This window comes from Pseudoliparis swirei, chromosome 15, assembly GCF_029220125.1.
Source record: "Pseudoliparis swirei isolate HS2019 ecotype Mariana Trench chromosome 15, NWPU_hadal_v1, whole genome shotgun sequence".
Lineage (NCBI taxonomy): Eukaryota > Metazoa > Chordata > Actinopteri > Perciformes > Liparidae > Pseudoliparis > Pseudoliparis swirei.
The window spans coordinates 12,996,375-13,017,417 of NC_079402.1; the positions used below are offsets into that span (position 1 = coordinate 12,996,375).

The 21,043-nt window shown below is 39.7% G+C and overlaps 1 protein-coding gene across 1 annotated transcript; it reads left to right on the plus strand.

Moving 5' to 3' along the window:
* Positions 1-785: 785 nt before the first annotated feature.
* cabp7b (calcium binding protein 7b) lies at positions 786-14,704 on the plus strand. The gene is made up of 5 exons (XM_056433029.1): positions 786-894; positions 13,422-13,565; positions 13,663-13,775; positions 14,156-14,303; positions 14,405-14,704. Exons 1-5 carry the CDS (start codon positions 786-788, stop codon positions 14,530-14,532), a joined length of 642 nt encoding a protein of 213 aa, XP_056289004.1. The 3' UTR covers positions 14,533-14,704.
* Positions 14,705-21,043: the final 6,339 nt, after the last annotated feature.

The window sequence follows — 21,043 nt, forward strand, 5'->3', positions numbered from 1 at the left end:
TGTGTGCACAGTTTTGCGAGAGCCCATGAGTCTGCAGTGGAGAGAGAGAGATAGGATCACTGCCTCATACAGTGTGTCTGTATCAGACGAGAAGGGGGTCACCCAGGAGAAATCCCTCGAAGCTGCTCTCCAGGAAAAAATAAATGTGACTCGGTCCTTGTTTACCGGATGGTGTCAGCTCATCAGCGCGGAGGCTTTTTCTTGTGTGGTTGATTCGTTTTTTCTTCTTCTTGAAGATGCACTCGCGGGGCAGAAAAGTGAAGCAGATAACGTCGGAAATAGACAGTTTGAAAGAACAAGACGAGTTGTAGCAATCAACGACACCAGCAGCGAGCAGGTCCATTAAGTGGCGATCTTTTTTCATGGTCATTTTGTATTTTTTATTTTTGATGCACGAGCTCTACAAGACAACGTATCCCACTATCCTGTGTACCTGATTGACTTAATTAATACATCAGCTCATCATTATCTTCATGGTCAACACGCTATGAAGTAAAAAGTTTTCATTTTAATTTATTTTATGGAAATGGTATTCTGTTTTTGCTCCTTATAATCTGCTGCGAGCTGTACATTGAAACCAAAGGCGAGTTACAAGCTGCATCTTTGGTTAAACACGCAGCTCATTGCAAGGCGATACGATTTGGGTTGAACTTTGCGCAGAGGGGGGAGTTGCTGTTTCATTTTGCTCATCAAAGACAGAATATATAGCAACGGGTCTGTCTCAAAACTCCGGAGAGCTACAGGATTTATGAAGATCGCGACACAGTTGGTTTTCTCTCGCAGAAATGCCCGTGCGTGCCGTGTCCACCAGGTTCATGTACAAGGGACTCTGCACTATTCCAGATGTCCTCGCCTACCGGACCCCGGTTATCCTGCCTGAGGATGAGGTGGAAGGTGAGTCTCTGTGTGTGTGTGTGTGTGTGTGTGTGTGTGTGTGTGTGTGTGTGTGTGTGTGTGTGTTGTAATGTTAAAGAGTTGTTACATCTGGATGCAACGTCCGCCTGACAAACCGGTTCAGGACCCGGGAGAGCTCCACACGGTGTGCCCTGGTCCACACATGTGTCTGGACACTAATACGAAAGGTCTGCTTGTAAACACAAATATTTTCTTCATTATTAACATTTAAGGTTTAAATGTTTCTCAAAATCTAGATACATATACGAACCGCATATTTGCATTCATCTTCAAATGGCTTTCATCTGATTTGTGTCACTTGTCACATTATCCTCTAATAATAATAGCATTAATATAATAATCCTCCTGATTTTCAAAGCACATGCCAAGTTCTCCATCCACACATGGCACATTGTCATAAACCTGAGGACAAGACACTGTCATATATCTCTGTCTCCATGGTACCTGTTAGATTTAACTGCACTGGATGTCCCTTACTGTAAGTCATGTGTGCTTGAGCCAGGAGACACGTCTTTAGTCAGAGGGGCAATGCAAGACGAGCCTGAAATAGAGGGCTGTGATGAAGGGAAAACATATAACATTAAAGATTACATTATAGTTTCTTGAAAATGCATCCCATGTTAAATTCAGATATAAGATAGGAGATTGATTCATTTTTTAGACTTAAATTAAATCCTCTCATCTCTTACCGGTTTCTATGACGTATTACATTTTTAATTAATTTTTAAAAAAAGACCATCCATAGCACATGTGTTGCAATTAGTCCATCTAAAAGGTTCATTAGAGCATTATGATCGTTCTTTCAATAGGAGCCATAGTGCAGCGCTGTTGAGAAGGAGCTTTTGTTTTGGCAAATGGTCCTCGCGGTGAGAAAGCGCAGCTGGCAGTGATTTGGAGCGACGCCCGGCAGACGACAATGAAGAGATAACTCAGATCAGATTTGATATCCCCGAGTCTTTTCTTCAGAGGGAATTCCATTTCCCTTTCTTTTGTCTGCAGGTTGCCCGTGCCCACAAGTGGCTGCCTGCCCTTCCTTTGAGCCACTCATTTGAAAATCCACGACCTGCAATGACGAGATAAATTTAATTTAAAAGGTTGGCTCTGAAAAAGCAAGAATTTAGAGCAACAGTAAAATCGAGTGTTGCGTGTTGCACGAGCTGCTGTGATAACAGCCTTTCAAGTGATGGAGAAATATTTTCAAACTGTCGTTCACTGCTTGATAGCTATTAAATAATCAGAACAGAGACAGACAATTCAACCGTGAGTGTATTTACCCAGCGAAGAAGATTCACATGAACATGGCCTCACACCTCGGCAGTGCCCAGAGTAAACAGGACTCTATTGTTGTCAGCAGAGTGCTCTTTCGCCAGTGTGTGAAAGAGCACTCTGCTTATCGCTGTTGAGGGAGCGATGAGGGTTTCAGATCAACGTCTTCCATTGACAGATCCTCAGACTGAATCAGCAGCCTCCCACATACAGACCAACTGCCCTTGGCTCTACAACTGCTCCACCTTCACACAGCGTGGGAGCTGCCGTAGCTGGTCGATGCACTGCGGTCGATTCAGTGTTTCTGAGCAAAAATTGCTCTTTTTCTCCCAGAGGGTTGCAAAACAGTCGATACATGTTGTTTCACCCGAAAACATCTTTAATTACTGCAGGGCGGAAGTTCCCTAATTGCTCAACCCATGTAATTAATCTTCCTAATCATATTTATGATTTTGATAATATCTTTATTCCAGCAATGTGTGTGTCCAGTTTAATTTGGGATTGTCTGGGAAACATATTACTCCAACACATCACTGTGATTGAACTGCTGTACATTTATCAAGCATAGATGACGACACAACTAACACTGAAATAGGTAGAGGAATGATGTGTCCTTATTTTTACTTTATATAATCCAGATGGAAAACTTCTTGGACATTAAATCCAGACGACGAAAGTTCTGACGGCAATGTAAAATTGATATGGCCTTATTATCATCTGGTCACTTCACCCTTTTGCATTTTCAAATTTTTCTTTGTAACACATTTTGGTTTACCCTGGTTTATGTTTTTGAACTGCACAACATCTCCAGATACCGATATGATGGTTCAAATACAGCCTACTATCTAAACTTCTTATTCACATATTCATCTTAAAAAGTGATATAAAGTCGTGCAATTTAGTTTTAAGTTTATCAAGTAGAGACCATGAAACGTACACGAAAGTAGACATACTGTACCTCTGAGACTTCAGTCAAATCGACAGGCATTTCTATGTTGGCATTGACTGACCAAGTTAGTGCGCACTGACCAACACAACACACAAGGTGAACAGGACCATGCATCACGTGCACACACACAGCACAGCAGCAGAAGCCTGAGTCGTCAAATTGACCAGGGAACATGTGACAGTTTACAATTACAGTAACTTAAATTAGTCTCTGGAAGGTAAGAGATTCATACAGACACAAACACTTCACATATTTGATCTGACACCAAACAAACACAAAAACAATGTTACACAAAGAATACAACTCCTTCAGTCCGTTACCCATGTCACCCGACGCTTTGATGTTCAATCTGCGTCTTGAGCTGCAGAATCTCAGACGCCGACGAGAAGCTGTTCCAGAAACACTTGGTTTCTTGATTTAATGATGGCGTTGAAAATGTTTTCTCTATAATATTAATTTTTCAATGAATAACTCAATTTCCTATTTTGTGCATTTTTAGAAATATAATAATTACAAGTTGAAGAAGAATAGGAAAGAAAAAGGAAATCATTCAAAAATAGATTCATTAATTATTTACTGGCTTTTTTAATTAAGATTTTTCTTACTATATAACAAATATTTTTGCAAGTAGCTTCAATCAAATGTAATTATAACAAATAACGTTCAAGATTTCATTTTCAATGCATCAATAAAAGAAATGATTATAATTGTTCAGTGGCACGAGATTACATCGAGGATATCTGAACTTCGTTGTAATCCTGCCGTCTCAACACATTTGGGATCTTTAATCGGATACTGAAGGTGGATCACAATCATATCTACAGTATGAACTGTATTTACCATAACTATATTAGGCATTGGCTACAATATGTAGATACATCTCTATGAATTGAAGCAAATAGTGGGGATCAAAGACACGCTGAACGGAGTGTCACGGTTGTGTTTACCGGGTGAGTTTTAGGGAGGCGGATTAATACTCACAGCTCTTAATGGTTCTGGGTTTCCAGGGAATGTTTTTCGAACAGATGGTTGCCCGGGTGGGCAGGTCAGGGCTTCCTGCCCTCTCCTTCGCCCGTGTGTCATGCAGTTGTCATAAACCCTGATAGGTATTCAAACCATTACTACTGAACAAGCAACTGTAGTACAGTCTAGTCTAGACTGTACAAAGCCTATACGTATTAAGCCTTTTAAATGTCTCATCTAAAACCTGATTTGTTTCAACTTTAGTTCTTCAAATAAATTGACCTTTTAAAGGACTTACTTTGGCCATTGGGTTGTCAGGTTGTCTCTGTTATAACTCAGCGGATAGAAAATCCCATTATTTTTTCTTATGCCACTGACAGAGCAGTACCCACACTATTGTGTACCCACACTGTTGTGTACCCACACTGTTGTTGGTGTTCAACACATTCCTTTCACATTTATGTGCGTGATTACCATTTGTGAAAGAGTTGTATTCACCGGGCAGCATTTTGCAAACATGTGGACATTGTGCTGTGCCAAGTGTAATAAGCACAATATTAAAACCAAGGTCCGGAGCCAAGTTCAGTCCATTAGCATGAGCTACAGGGATAACTGAATGCATCTATGATATTTTAGCCAACATGTATTGCCATTACTTTGTATAATTACACTCACACATATAAACAAAGCAATGTCTAATGTGATTATATGCATGCACATATGGTGTATGTGAGGTAATAGAGTGATCCATTTAATACATTCATATTAATTATATCAAATGTCCTATTTAAAAAAGGATCTTACCGTGTCAATATTACAAGTACTTAAACCCATGTCATCACTTACATTAAGCTGGCTCAAACTGCACATGTGTTGAAACTGATAAGACTCTCGTTTTATGGCTCAACAATCTCGACTTCCCGGCAGTTAAACTCTTGGAGGTCTCTTCGAGCTTGCAGCACTCCTCAGTGCTCTGCTGACGGAGGATGTGAACAGTATTTAGAGAGCACGGCCAGCAGGAGAATCCCCCAGACGTCAGGCTTTGTGGCGAAATGTCGTCGTCCACTTTGGATGCAAAGCTGTCGTCTTTGTGAGTACAAATGGGATGTTTTTTTTCTCATTGTCAAATGACTTGTATATGTGCGCTCTGTGTGCTACCGGATAACGGCAGCCAGGGCAATGACTCGAGATGATCTTCACACATTCACAGTGTTTTTATTTCACAGCAAACTGACCACAACAAGGTCAACAAGCTGGAGACATGACACGTACATCGTTGCTGTAGTTTATTGTGACTTTCTCTGTGGGCAATGATAGATGTCTGGTCATTACGGTTGTCACCTTCATAGTTGCGAACAACATCATTTAACACGCTCACAAGACGTTCATTATGAGTGTCCTGACTCTCCTCTCTTCCATTCTGTTGACAACAATATGTCCCTTACATCATCCCACTGACTTGGGATGCACTTGGAAATATAGCTAATGTTAAACTATGAAAGCTTGGACAGAAATATTTAATATGCTACTGTTGTCTTTCACTATAACTGAGAAGTTAGAAGAGCTGCAGGCCAAGTTACCCACTCAGTTTCAATCTGAGGCGTCAGCATATGCAATAACCCGAAGGATTCGTTTGGTTTAATTAATCTCAAATAGCTGAGCCTCCGTTGATTTGTAAGAGAGACGATCATTTCCTCAAGGGAAAACCTCAGGAGAAAAATTATATTAATCAGCATGTTCCCTTTTTTTAACGTTAACCTTGTTTTATTAAATTAGGTATGACATCATTGCCCGACAACATGTATCGTTGAACTCTTCCTTCATTTTGATCTCAACGACACACCTGCTTGTGACACTATCGTGGCAACAAAAGCCACATGCTGTCACATCTGGTAATAAAGTCAAGCTCTGCCTGTTAGTCATTATTCAATTTCCCACGAAAGAACACGTAACATAATTTCACCTCAGCTTGTAGAAAGCTGCAGGTAGTGGAAGTATTTAATATTTTTTGACAGCAGGAGCTGTTCTAGCTGCAGGGCTTGTGGAGCTCGTGCTCTGCGACGTCTCTGGTGACGCCGTGTGTTGTATGTTATTGTAATAATGTGAGGATGCAGTACATCCCAGATGAGCTGTCAATGATGATGGGGGGATTGATTTTTTATTATCAGACTCTCCACAGGGGCAACAAAGTACTGTATGATTTATTGTGTCTTGTCGCGTCATGATTCATCATTTTGTATTTTTTACTTATTCAGTTCACACGGTGTTTATCCAGTGTGACACCTCCAAGCTCATTTATGTGATTATTTTTTAAAAATACTTTTGCTTGTGCTGATTCAATCAGGTGTCTATATGATAAATATGTTATTCAGTAAAGTGTTCACTTCTAGAGCATCTATACAGAATGAAACAATATCAAGTTACCGAATTAAAAATCTAGCACCATACAAACCTAAATAAATTCCTGTTTGAAAATTATTGATGTGAGATCTTTGCTTGTGTACTTTTGGGTTTATAGTCAGCCAGAAACATGAGTTGGATTTTGAAGATAAAAGTGTTTATAGCCGTTGCTGTACAATGTAGTAGTATTTTCAGAGGCCTTATTATTTATTTGTACATTTGCGGTCCTCTGATATTATTTGTATGATCTGTCAACCTATTTTATTTCTCCATTAAGGCCCTCTCAGATGTACAGCATTTTTATTTGTGTTGCTTCTGGTAAATATGATTCATATGTTTTTTTCCCCTCCAATATCAGAGAGAAGGATGTCATGAGTGTCATCATGTCGTTGTTATTGTAACCACCTGAGAGGGGCTCTTATTTAATCGAAAGAGTCTGCTTCATCTCCCGGTGGAGATTTGTTGATCCTCCAAACAATTTCCTGCAACTACCTCAATGAGTTTTCTTTTTATAAGAAAACCACGTTATGTTAGGAACAGATGTGACGCCCCGGCCCACTGTCATGGTTGCGCTGGCCGACCTCAGCAGGCAGTCGGCTGACATGAGTGTCGTTAGCTTGATTACGCTCACTTGAGCCTTGAGGCTCTAAACGCTGGTCCATATGCTGTCTCTCCTACAGCAGACCCTGCACCAGTGCCTTCTGCTGTTGCACCTTCCACTGCTTCATACGCTCATACGCCACACACACATTCATACGCCACACACACATTTATACGCCACACACCCATTCATACGCCACACACCCATTCATACGCCACACACCCATGCTCCACTTTTATTTGCTGACATTGCTGATCTACGCACTCCTCTATGCATTTGTGTGAACCGTAGTTTAATTAATTATGTTTGGTTTTAAGTGTACCATTGCAAGGACTTGAGCCACATTACCTGAGCCAGTTTGCGACACACACAAAAGTTTTTATTTTTAAAAGACGAGGGTGTAGGATGTAAGGCTCTGTAATGGCAGAAATGTAATATAATTTACATTCATTATTAGGTTTCCATTAGTATAAACACCAGAAACTGAAAAAATATGTTATTTTCAGCATTGAATAAGAGCTTAATATTTAGATATGGAGCGGGTCTATCGTGTTTCTACAGTAGCCTAGAATGGACAAACACTGGCTCTGGAGAGGGTCTTTCATGTGTTTTACACTACCTGAAGGTCACTGTAGGTTTCCTACAAAGGGAGGGGTGAGCAGAGGGGTAATCATTTGGTTTCAATTGTACTGCAACCTCGCCGCTAGATTCCACTAAATCCTAAACACTGCTCACCTAAAGGGATCATGCGGCACTCTGTAATATTTCTTCACCTGTGGACTTGAATTCTGAGGTTGCTGTAAAAACATTCCTAAATAGGAATACATCCAATTTATTTACCTACATCCCTTTTCATCTTAGACTGACCCAAAAGATCCTGTTTTTAGTGAAGAGACATGAATCTCCCAATTTCTGTGTGAATTGATGTTCTGTTTTTGAATGTGACGAAGAAAATATAGTAACTCATCTGGGCTAGAAACTGATAGCAGCTTTATGATGTGGTGACGGTTATGAGACTGTGAATAGTGTTGCAAGTTAAGTCCATGCATCAATACAGCAACTTTGGAGACTTGAGACCGCCTGCTGTTCTCTTCAGTTCCTGTGGAGCAAAGCGACCTCTTCATCTACCTCCTGCTGTATCAACTCTAATACCGTTTCCTGTGCATGCCATCATCATTACTGAGGGTGAAGAGGGATTTCTGCAGAGACCTGGACATTCACTGTCCGGCTTCTTTCCTCAAGGATAACCTCAAGGAGAACAGTGTTCCTTGTTGTAAAGACAACACGTGTTTACCCTGAACCTCACATGTTTTATTGTATATTAATGCATAGGATTGTATTTTCTGTCCAGTTAACAGTACCAGCAAATTAACAGAAATGTCTGGTTGGCAAGTGATTGATTAGGCAGAAAGCCAGGCAGATTTTTCTAAAAACTATTTTTAAAACGTTGATGAATCCAGAGATATGTTTTGCAACTTTATTATTTTATCTGCTGAGGAGGTTGGTATGTCTTCTGTTCAGTTAGTTGGTTTGTTTGTGTGTGTTTTTGTCTATTTGTCTGAAGCATTACAGAAAAGGAATTCGCCCAATTTTCTTGAAAAATTGTGGAAGTTTGTATTACGGGCCAGAGAAGAACCCGTCACATTTTCAAGCCGATACAAATCCCAGGGTAGACATGCATTATTTTGTACTTATGAAAACGATCTTGGCGAAGGTCTGCACTCTCCAAGAGCCCTTCTAGTTTTACATTTTAAAGCCAATTATACAAAAATAGTCACATCCTTTATAAACATACCAATATAAATAGCCATAATGATTTGTTGGATATCAAAGTGAGGCACAACAGTGTCAGCTCACACAATGTGGTGTTGGTTTCCCACACTTTCCTTCTGGCTTAAAGCCCTTATTTAGGATTTTGCCAATTATTTAGGTGAGCGAGCTTCAATGGCTTTTCTGCTGCTGCCAGTGGCAACAGCATTCTGCCAGTGTGCAGCAGAGGGCTTCTTGGCAACAGCCCTCGTCCTTTCATGAATGGTTCTAGCTGCACCAGCATGACTCACTCTGCTGGGTGGTCAAATAGGTCAGTAAGATCTGTTGGTCCTCATGTTCTGTTTTAACTCACTTGGAAGGTCAGCAGACTTCCTGGGTTTAGATCTCAGGGTTGGCAAAAGTGTCTCTTTGATGTTTGGGATGAATAATATCAAGCTTATCACAAAGTGTATACCAGCTCCTAAAAGGGCTTAGTCCTTTAGTTGGGATTGAGCCAAGAAGTAATCTGTGAGTAGAAAGGTAGAAATCAGGTCAAATGCGCTAAAACAAACTGCTCGACATCGTAAATGAACATCAAACAGTCTGTTTGCTCTTCAGGAAACTGTGAAATTGTCAGTCAATATCATTTTGTAGTGGCATTGCAAAATCTGATGATTTGTTCAAATCATTTTCGTTTCAGTAAACTCAAAAGGCAGTTTGTTGTAATATCATCTTTGCCATTTGCACTGGATTACATCGAAGATATTGTTGTGCCACAAAGTAAAAAGCAAAGAAAAACTGATATTTCCTCTGTGCACTCCTGAATCATTTTAAGGACGATTTAGCGAGTGTCAAGGAAGTAAAGAATACCCATTACCAGATTAAATATTTATATATATTTACTACAAAGGTTGTTACAGACTCAAAGCATATTTGTGGAACGCCCTGTTCTGTGTCTCCTCTGTCTTTTCTGTCTCCTTGATTGTTTCATTCCCTGCACCTGCCCTCAGCCACTCACGTCTCGTTAGTGTCTCATGCCGTACACCTGTTTCCCCCCTATATGTAGTGCCAGTCTTTCCCTTGTCTCGTGCTGGATTGTTGTCTTTAGTTCTGTCTTCTTTGTTCTCCTTGTGCCTTGTCGCTGTGCCTGCCTGTTTTTGTGACTATTGCTGACCTGAGTTTTTGTTTGGAACCTTTTGCCTAAGAAAATAGATTTTTGTTATTCACATTGAGTCCTGTCCTGTTCCTCTGCGCATGAGCTCTTGCCCCTCGCTCCTCGTGACAATTTGTTATTGATGATTTACACACTGCAAGTTTGATTGTGTTGTACACAAAGTCAGCAGTGATTACATTGTATGTTGTAAGCTTCATATGATCTCCCTCTAAAAAATAACAGCAAACTATCTTCCTTGTTAGATCCGTTGTCTTTGCACAAACTGAATGTTTGTGATTTTTATATCAGTCAATGACCCCTCTCACACATAAACAAAGTATTTGTTTCCTATTTGTTCAATCTAGAAGAGCATATGTATTTTTAGCCTTGACTTGACTCATTGACCAAGTGTTTAGTTTGACTCAGCGTTACAGTCAAGGCCATTATCTCAATGACAGACAATCTAGGATGTTGGGAAAAATTATCATAAAATAGCACACTGTCACGGACAATATTTTACTGCAGTTTTACAGTCAACTTATTGTCACTGACTTGAGCAATGACTTATTCCATTCCATTATCCGAACCGCTTATCCTATTTAGAAGCCTATCCCAGCTGACATTTGGCGAAGGCAGTGCTCACCCTGCACTGGTTGCCAGTCACATAAAGAGACGGACACGCATCCACACTCACATTCACACCGACGGGCAATCTAGATTCCAATTAACCTGAGCGGCATCTCTTTGGACTGTGAGGAAGCCGCAGAACCCAGAGGGAACCAAGCCGCCACAGGGAGAACATGCACACCCCACACGGAAGGACTGCCCAGACGGTTCTCCTCCTATCAGCAGAATGAACCCAAAAAGCTTTGCTTGTGCAGAACTTGTTTACTGGCTGCTGCAGGAGGTGCTGAATTAATTAAATAGAAAATCCTGTGATTACGAATGTACAAGGACTCTCATGGTTTGGCCCAGACTTTAGGGAACCAGGCTGTTGCACACTCAAGGACTCAGAGCAACGTCTGTTGAATGTGTTCAGCAAAGCAAACATTTGTCATCAAACAACAATGCCGGTGGTTCTGTATATCACGTGTATACGCTTTGTACATATGTATGTACGATGTTTAAATGCATCTGTGTAGGCTTGTATGTTTGCAGGCATGTGCAATATGGTCTGATACTGTCACTAAAAGACTCCATAATGATGTGTTTTTGGATTTACTAACTATGACATCCACAAGTCGGTCATGATAATAACAATAATGCCTGTGTGAAGCTTCTCATGATCAGTGATGTATTTCAAAGGTTGCACTTGTGCTGTGTTGCACCATATGGTATTCACATTATGCGTCGACCTTCTGCATTGCAGTAAAAATTAACTTCCAAGTTCGGGCCCATAGGAAATGAAGATGTCATTGCCTCTGGAAATTTTGAGGAAATAAAAATAAGATCTATATAAATATAAACTATAATGTTCTATATTAAAATAAAACAACCTTTTCAATTATGTAAATAAGCTACACTATTGTGATGTGGAAGGGTGGATGATAAAGAGAGAACATTGAGTAATGTTGTTTATGTAAGGCCAAAACATTGTCTTGAAAAAGTAAATAATTGTAAAACTCGGTGATAAATCAAAGATTATAATGAAGTTTTCATTTTCAGAGAAGCAGAGCCATAGTTTATCCCGAGTGGATTCATCTGTACATTAGTTTTAGTTTTTTTTATATAATGTCTTAGGGTGTGAAACATCAGTAGTCCAGCCACTGCTCAGCTGGCTCAGTGAATTCATTATTAGTTACCATGCTAGGGGTCGTGACATTGACTCTAGGGTGGTGCTGAAGGAAGATTTAAAAAAACTCCAACTGCACTGCTGGCTGTAATTTCGACAAATATGTAGTGTCTGATATGTGCCGGTTTGGTAGGGACAGTTTCCCTTTTTCAGAAAGACCTCAATGATGCACCAAAGACAAAAGGCATACTGCAAACCGTTCTATTACAAGGTTGAAATCTGCCACGTCGGGTTAACATCTGTAAACTGCCGTCTCTCAGTCATTCATGTTCACAAGATATATGATGGGGTCTTGTCCACTTGTGGGTTTGAATACAAATTACAGGTGTTGCTTTCCCAATCACGCAAATGAGTTTTCTCCATGAGTTCATAGGAAGTTCCATAAAAGCTCTTGCAGCACTAAAACTGAATGTAGAGGTGAGTTTATGTCTGAGCTTATGTTGAGGTTTGATGACGTAACCTGACTGAGCCGAGATTGGCTCCAGTGCCTTAATTGCATGTCGTGTTTCATCTAATAACATGTAACTGAGCAAGCATTGAAGAGTCTTGTATATTTAAGGATCTACATCAAAAAGAGCCACAGAGGTCCGGTGCCTTTCATGTGCAACGGCTCCTTTGACCACTTCAAACAGAATATTGGGATGCAGGGTGAGGACGGCAATGTTTATGGAGTATTCACCTAAAGTTGTAGTTAATTATCAACACATGAACCTGCTCGCTATTGCTATGGCTATTGTAACAGGTGTTGGATGTGAAGAAAGATATTTTATCATATAACAGTTCAGGTATCAAAATAGAACAAGGAGGGCACTCAGAGAGTACAGAGCTCCGCGAAGACCAATCAAATCTGAAAATTGAATAGTTTCTTCCTTGGCCTATGCTACATTCTTCCAAGAGTGTCATGAAAATCAGGCCAGTCGTTTTTTGGAAATCCTGCTGACAAACTGACAAACCAACCAGAACCGAACAGAACTGACAACATAACCTCCTTGGCGGAGGTGATACATCTTAAGATAAAAAGAGGCACGCTTTGTATATTTATTCTATTTATGCAACTTAAGAAAATGCTACTTCACTGGCGCTGAGCTGCACTTTGCACTGTGCACTGACATCTATATAGAACATCTCATCACGGAGCTGAAACATTCAACTACAGCCTCTCTCTCTCATCACGAAGCTGAAACATTCAACTACAGCCTCTGTCCCTTATCAATGAGTCTCTCACTGATCACTGTTGCTTTCGGAATTTTCATGGGAATATTATTATATTATTGAAAAATAAGAATATGAATAAAGTATCACCAGACTTATCCTTTAGTACATGTGCAGTATTAGCAAAAAAACTGCTCTCCCCCTGCAATGTTCACTCTTCAAACATTACATATTCAGATATTCCTCCCTCTCCTCTAAGAAACCGAGATTATACTTTTTAAGCGTTGACTTTGAGAGTAACGGCTGGCTTTCTAAACACCATTTCTAACTGCTTTAGGGAACCCTAAACTCGAACTACACACACCGTGTCCATTCTCAACTGAGCCAACATGCTGCTGCTTAGTGTGAAATTGTGATAAATCTATATTAATATGCTTTCTCTCCAATCTTAACATAATTACTGCCCTCCTTCTCCCAACAGAGATCCGTGAGGCTTTCAAAGTATTCGATCGTGATGGGAACGGCTTCATCTCAAAGCAGGAATTGGGGGTGGCCATGCGCTCACTGGGCTACATGCCCAACGAGGTGGAGCTGGAGGTCATCATCCAAAGCCTTGATATAGATGGTATGTCTCTCTCTCTCTCTCTCTCTGTCTGTCAGCCACTTCAAAAGACTTGCATATATTCCAACGTACAGGTTTGTCTTTCTGTCTGTTTCATCAGGTGACGGTCGGGTTGGCTTTGATGAATTTGTCACGTTGCTCGGTCCTAAACTCTCGGCTGCTGGAATGCCTGATAAGTTTCATGGAGCAGACTTTGATTCTGTGTTTTGGAAGGTATATGTTGGCATGCGTATCTGCAATCAAGTCGACACCTTTTCTTTTCTCAGTGTCCTTTAATCAATTATCTTTCCTCTTTTAACTGAGTTTCCCTTCTGGCTTTTCTGTTGTGGCACGTTGCAGAGTCATCTGTTTCAATTAAATGATAATACATCAATTAGTGATCGTACAATCTCGTCATTAAAATAACCAGTTCGAAATATATTCTCACATTATACGACACCCCTCTGATAGTTACATGCATCTCCCTGCATTCAGTAGATTAGTTCCCCAGGAGAGCTGTCTGACCACGATGTATTGATGTCCTTCAGCTCATCACCGAGGGGCTTTAAAACAGGAGTTGTTCCTCTGCTCATCAGACTTTTTTTCCGACCCAGTGTGACATGCAGAAACTGACTGTGGATGAGCTTAAGAGACTTCTTTACGACACGTTCCGTGACCATCTCACCATGAAAGACATTGAGAACATCATTATGACTGAGGAGAGCCACCTGAACAGTCCAGAGTCCCATGTGGACATTGACAGTATGTCACATGCAGATTTTATTTCACACATTGTTCAGACATTGTAAAAGCTCTGATGAGACACTTAGACGTGCTAATATCTCTTCTCTATCTTTCCACAGCAAGTCCAACTCAACAGGAAAAACACACGTGTGTACGTAAAAGCCTGATTTGTGCCTTCGCCATTGCATTCATCATCAGCGTTATGCTCATTGCGGCAAATCAAATGCTGCGCCGAGGAATGAAATAAATGCTACACCAGCTGGTTACAAAGAGATTTAAAGAGGGACGGTGGAAATTTAAACATGAACCAAAAATGCTGTTTTGGGTTTTGCTCAATGTCTTCGTCACGATGATTTTGTCACAGCTTCTCTCGATAATGGACACAATGATGTCGCGCAGTGGTTTTGTGGGACCGCAAATAAAAGCATGAAGGTAAAAATAGAGAGAAAAACATTTCAAGGGCTGATTAGTATTCAAAAGAAGAATATATCATGAATTCAAAGAAATTGGATTGAAAAGCAGAGTGTAGAAGTATGTGCTGTCGTAGGCTAATAACTGTGCTGTATCTAATATATCAAAACATATTACTGGTGTTGACTAGAACTCTGTCATTTAGAATGCACCCAATAATGATATAACTGATGATAGTAATAAAGCAATATAAACAAGTTGATGGGCCGCATGTTAAGTAGCTTTAAATCACTGACACAAAACATAGTAATAGATGACTTCCTGCTAAATATGTTTTAAGTCTACATCTGTGTCTAAGATTTTCAGTCCAGAAGTCCAAATCACATCTCATTTAACATACTTTGCTGACCTGGCATCATCTGTAGTCTAAACCTAAACACAAGAGTAGCCTGATTAATGCTAAATATCTGTTAAAGGAGTATTTAGAGTATTCTGCAACATATTATCCATGTTATTGCTGTGGCTCAAATTATAGGAATATCTGTCTGTCAGTCGGTCAGTTCATCACTTTGACCCAGACCGAAATACTTCAAAAGCGGTTCCAGGGAACGCCGTGAAATTTTAAACAGAAGCTCACAGAGAATAAATCGTACTGACGCCAGTGATCCTCATAATTTTCCTGCAACGCCACCAGCTGATCAAAGTGTTCACTCATCTGGTGAAATATCTCAATATCCACTGAATGAATTGTCTCAAAGTGTGGTACAGTCATTAAGGGTTCTTTAAGTAACCCCAATTACTCTGGTGATCCTATGATTTCTTCCTTTAGCGCCACCTTGATGTTGACGTCCGTGGTTTTGAGTGAATTGTCTCAGGATGAATTGTAATAACTTTGGGGATTCCCGACATTTTACAATCAAATTGACCTAAACTGTAATCTGTGCTTGATGCTTCTTAGCAACTGGTAGCATGCTAGCAGACTAAACATGGAGAATATGGTCAACATTATACCTGCTAAACATAAGTATGGTAATATTTCCATTGTTGGTGTGCTGCCATGCTGCTTTAGCATTCAGCTCCAAGCACTGCGAGACCTCACAGCTGCTGGCGTGCTGTCGACTGGTGGCGACGTTGTGAAGCTGCAAACAGCTTGAGGGCAACACGCAGACAGTGTCATGAAATCATGAGCTGGTCAGGTGCTTTGTTATGTTCATCAGATGCTCCAAACAAATTGATTGATTTTTTGTATAGGATCAATTTATTATACAACAAGTCCTATATAGCTCACCTTAAACTGAAGTCAAGGCGGTCCGATAAAGCACAGAGCAAAGGCGTAACATTTAAAAACAAAGGCATGAAAACAATATGAGTCAATTTCCCAAACCATGAAAATAAGAGCCCAACAATTGGAATAAACTGTTGAAGTGTTTCAGCCGCACCGTCTAGTGTGCACAAGAGCACACTGGACAGTGCGGCTGAAAAAAACACTAGCCTATAAAAGAAAAGGGGTTGAATGATGTGGCGACACAACCCTTGAGCCTCAAACCCACGCTGCATACTCTGATCCTACGGGCCATTCCTCAAGATGTCTTTTTTATTTTCACTAAGTGGTTTGTTTTAAAGCTCAGATTGAGCCTTGGTGAGTGGTTTGTAAATCAAACCGCTGTTTCCCCAGCAACAATGTCCAAATATGAAGCAGAACACATGAGGAAGTCCCTCTATGAAATATCAGGCAATATTTTGCGCATGCGTATTAATTCAAAAAGCCCAGACTTCAAAGACAAATAAGGATCACACATCAAACATGTGTTTCATACTCACAGTCTGCCAGCGATACATGCACAAATAGTTACATACTTCAAATCTGTGCATCGAGGCTCCAAAATGAGTCACAATGAATAATCATACAGACACAAGACAAAGATCTGCTATACGACCTGAGTTACCAGCTGTGATTAAAGTCAACCATGACAAGTTTAGAGCTTTGACAAAACTGACTAATATTAAAAGAAAATGAAAATTAAGGATATTAATCTAACACAAAACACACTTTCATGTACATAAAAATAGAAATATGTGTGTTATATGTGTGTGAGATCAAATTTGTAATGCTAGTGTATGTGTTCAAATAATTATGCAATTTGTATAGTAATTATTCCAAAATAAGCTAAATTTGACATTTTCCTTGAAATGTCGATTTTTGTGGACGTGCAAACAATATCAAAAATCTAAAAAATTTGAAGTATGCTGTGAACAATAATTTAACATATCATGAAAAATGTTGTTTTATGGCTTTTACATGGACCACCAAACAACATAGTTTAAAGTGTAACATGATTATATTTTCTTACTTGGAAAAGTGATACATTAAATCTATGTGTTTTTATTATGAATGTAAGCATAATGTTTTCTATACAAACGATACAAAAATTGTAAAAAATAAATCTGGTTTCTGATGTGATTCCCAGGTTGACTGGACATTCAGATACTAAGTTATTGTGTGTCGTAATGCCATGCACTTACATTACGTTTTCTGATTTCTTTACATATAAATTGTCAAATTTGACAAGTTTGACCAAATTCTATATATTTTTTTGCACTTTTTATCTTAAAGTTTATCAAAGTTCTATCACAAGAGGAAATGTATGAAACAGCTAGTATCATTCCGGCAATAAAACAGATATTTTATCTCATACATAGTAGCTGTCACATTACCTCTTTATGTGAACATACCAAGTTATGGGTTTGTTGAATGTAAAATCTATTTATTGTGTAAAATCCCGTCTTAAGAGAAATAAGAAAAGACTGTGTCCTATTCTGTATGTTACAGTGCTTTAATGAGCAGATTGATGTACACTCTGTTGACAGATTGTCTTAATTGTTGTTATTAATTTGATTTGGACTGTGAATGTCTTCTATGCTATGCATTTGTCATTAGGAGTAAAAACTGCACTCTCATGCCTCCACTTGAATGTAACATAAGAAAGATTTTTAGAAACCAGGGAAATCAATTTACAAAATCCTCAGTTTGGACAAAAAAATGAATCTGATGCTAATTGTGTTTTATAATAAATCAGGGCGACTATGGGTCAGTGGTTAGCAGGTCCGTCTTTCAATCAGGGGGTTGGAGGTTCAATCCCCGCCCTAGTCGATGTGTCCTTGAGCAAGACACTTAACCCTGAGTTGTTCCCTGTAGCTGCGTCTACAGTGTATGTAACTGGATTGTAAGTCGCTTTGGATAAAAGTGTCAGATAAATGACATGTAATGTAATAATATAATAATAAATAATTGAAATAAAAGTAATCCGAGTACCAATGCATATATATATATACTGTATATATTATACTTCTCTCCATAAAAGTCCCTCTAACCTTCTCGTCACCATTTGTATCATCCTGCTGTGTGACATTTCTCATATTTGTAATGTCCATATTGAGAATAGCAAGCACAGTTTAATTTATGTAGCTATTAAGCAGATTTAGAGGTTAATGCATCTATTTTACACTGATGTAAGTGGTGTCTAGATGCATGTAATCCAATAAAAAATATGGCAAAAAAAAGCTTGCTGTTTTATTTTCTCTTTAAACTTCACATTTGTGTGCAAATGTAATGGAAAGTGATCTGAAGGTGTGATGGCCCTGACAGTGCAGCGTCACACATGTAGTATACAGGACTGTCTCAGAAAATTAGAATATTGTGATAAAGTTCTTTATTTTCTGTAATGCAATTAAATTTTTTTTTTTATATTAAAAGAATAAAAGGCTTGCAATATTTCAGTTGATTTGTAATGAATCCAGAATGCATGACATTTTGTTTTTAATTGCATTACAGAAAATAAAGAACTATATGATGCACATCATGTAATGGATTAAAATAGAAGTGAATAAAGTTACAAGCAATGGACTTTAGTTGTATTCATTCCTTCCTTAAAGGCCCAGTGTGTAAGACTTAGCGGCATCTCGTGGTGTGTTGCAGATTGCAGCCAACGAGACAGGGAGAGTTATCTTTAGTACAACTAGGAGCTACTCGAATACTTTGCTCCTATACATGACTAAATAATAGCTTACAGAATTGTATCACAAATAGATGTAGAACAACATTATAATTTGTTTTAATATATTTAAATAGTGTTTATAGAGCAGCAACAGTTATTTTTACAAAAACAAAGCCAGTCGTTAATAAAAGCTATTTCCATGTAGAGCCTATTCTAGCATTTTACAGGGGGTTGTGAATATGTAGTGTGTGAAAGGGAAATAAATATTTAGTGTGTTCAATTACTGTAAGACAAAAAAATACGTGAATATCTTCTAATGTGGAGCTCTTAATCACTTATGCTACTGGGGATGATTTATTTGTCAAGCATTATTTTTGAGAAAGAAAAAGTGAACTACTTCATTTAGTTTCACTGATAGTGCCAAGAATAACAACATGTGTCAAATGTATTGTTTACTCAACTGATACGACGGGTAACGTGTTGCTACACAGTAACACACAACTGGAAGTGAAGTGAAGCTTTCTAGGTTTAATGTGTTTGATATGTTTTATTGTTTAATGTTACTCAATTATGGTCCAGGCTGCTCATTTCCATGCCTGATGTTTCACTGAGTTGTTATAAGTGAAGCATATTTTGAACCAGTCACTCGGATTTGTTGCCGGCTCAAACCAACAATACAATCAAAGAGTGCAATTTGACCCTTTAGACTCTCACAGAGCAGACCTCCACCTGATCTGAACTCTAAGTTGTTTTTAAACTTGGAAATTACTTAAATTAAATGTTGCATTTGTTTAGCTGTTCATGGGCAGACCAAAGTTGTGCGTTGCCGTGTTTATGGTCGTTGTCTCTTTCTGGCTCGAGAGTGAGGTTTGTTTACCATGCGGCTGGTAACATGTTAATTATTTGAAAAAACATATTTTAAATGTAGTTTTCATAGTTTTCAATCAGGTTTTCTTTAAATCAGTCTGAAACCAATTGGATGCTGCAACGAGCTCAGTCGCACCTGGACGGAACCGGTGTCTCTGTGAGAGTCACTTTCTTTGACTTCTCCAGTGCATTTAACACCATCCAGCCACTGCTGCTGAGTGAGAAGCTGCGGGTGGTCGGTGTCGACGCGTCCACCATCTCCTGGATCACTGACTGCCTCACAGGCAGACCACAGTTTGTCAGAATGGGGCGTGTGCTGTCTGGAACGGTGGTCAGTGATGTTGGAGCCCCACAGGGAACTGTTCTGTCTCCCTTCCTCTTCACCCTGTACACCAGTGACTTCCAGTACAACACGGAGTCATGCCATCTGCAGAAGTACTCTGATGACTGCAGTGGTCGGGTGTATTAGGGATGGACGGGAGGAGGAGTACAGGGCAGTGGTGAGTGAATTTGTAAAGTGGGCCGATGAGAATCACCTGCGGCTGAACGTGGCCAAGACCAGAGAGATGGTGGTGGACTTCAGGAGGAAGGCGACAGCTCCTCCACCTCTGAGTGTCCTGGGAGTGGACGTGGACATGGTGGAGGAGTACAAGTACCTGGGCGTCTCCATCGACAGCCGACTGAACTGGAAGGCCAACATCAACGCTGTGTACAAGAGGATGAGTCGACTCTTTTTCCTGAGAAAGCTTCGATCCTTCAACGTGTGCGGCAAGATGCTGGAGTTATTCTACCAGTCGGTTGTCGCCAGTGTGCTGCACTTTGCCATTGTCTGCTGGGGGAGCAGCATCGGAGCCGGTGACACCAGCCGTCTTAACAAACTGGTTAGGAAGGCTGGCTCCATCATCGGCTGCCAGCTGGAGCACCTGGAACAGGTGGTGGAGAGGAGGACGTTGAAGAAACTGCTGTCCATATTGGACCACCCGGACCACCCTCTCCACCACCTCCTACAGGGACAGAGGAGTACTTTCTCCAGACGTCTCCTCACCGCTGCCACAAGGACAGATACAGGAGAACATTCCTGCCGACGGCTATGAGGCTCTATAACAGATCACCTCTTGCCAGATCCTCGTGCAATAACTACAATAATAACTTCATATCCACACTATGTTGATCTGCACTTCACACATTTCATTTACTTACACTACACACATACACACTTCATTTTCATTTACACGACACACATACACACACTTTGCATTTTGCACACTGTCTATATTTAATATTTTTATATTTAATTTAATTTGTCATTAGTATTGTATTGTGTATGCATATATGTTGTATAGATACATATATATTTTATTTTATATACTGTATACATCTTTATCTTTCATCCCTGTTTTTTATATTTTATTTTTTATTCTTGTGTGTTTAGTTTATTGGTGCTGCTACTGTTATGACAAATTTCCCCTTGGGGATTAATAAAGT

Coding starts and splice junctions, on each gene's coding strand:
- cabp7b (XM_056433029.1), top strand. CDS start 786: ATGCCCGTGCGTGCCGTGTCCACCAGGTTCATGTACAAGGGACTCTGC. Junction 895..13,421: donor GCCTGAGGATGAGGTGGAAG/GTGAGTCTCTGT, acceptor TTCTCCCAACAG/AGATCCGTGAGGCTTTCAAA. Junction 13,566..13,662: donor CCAAAGCCTTGATATAGATG/GTATGTCTCTCT, acceptor CTGTTTCATCAG/GTGACGGTCGGGTTGGCTTT.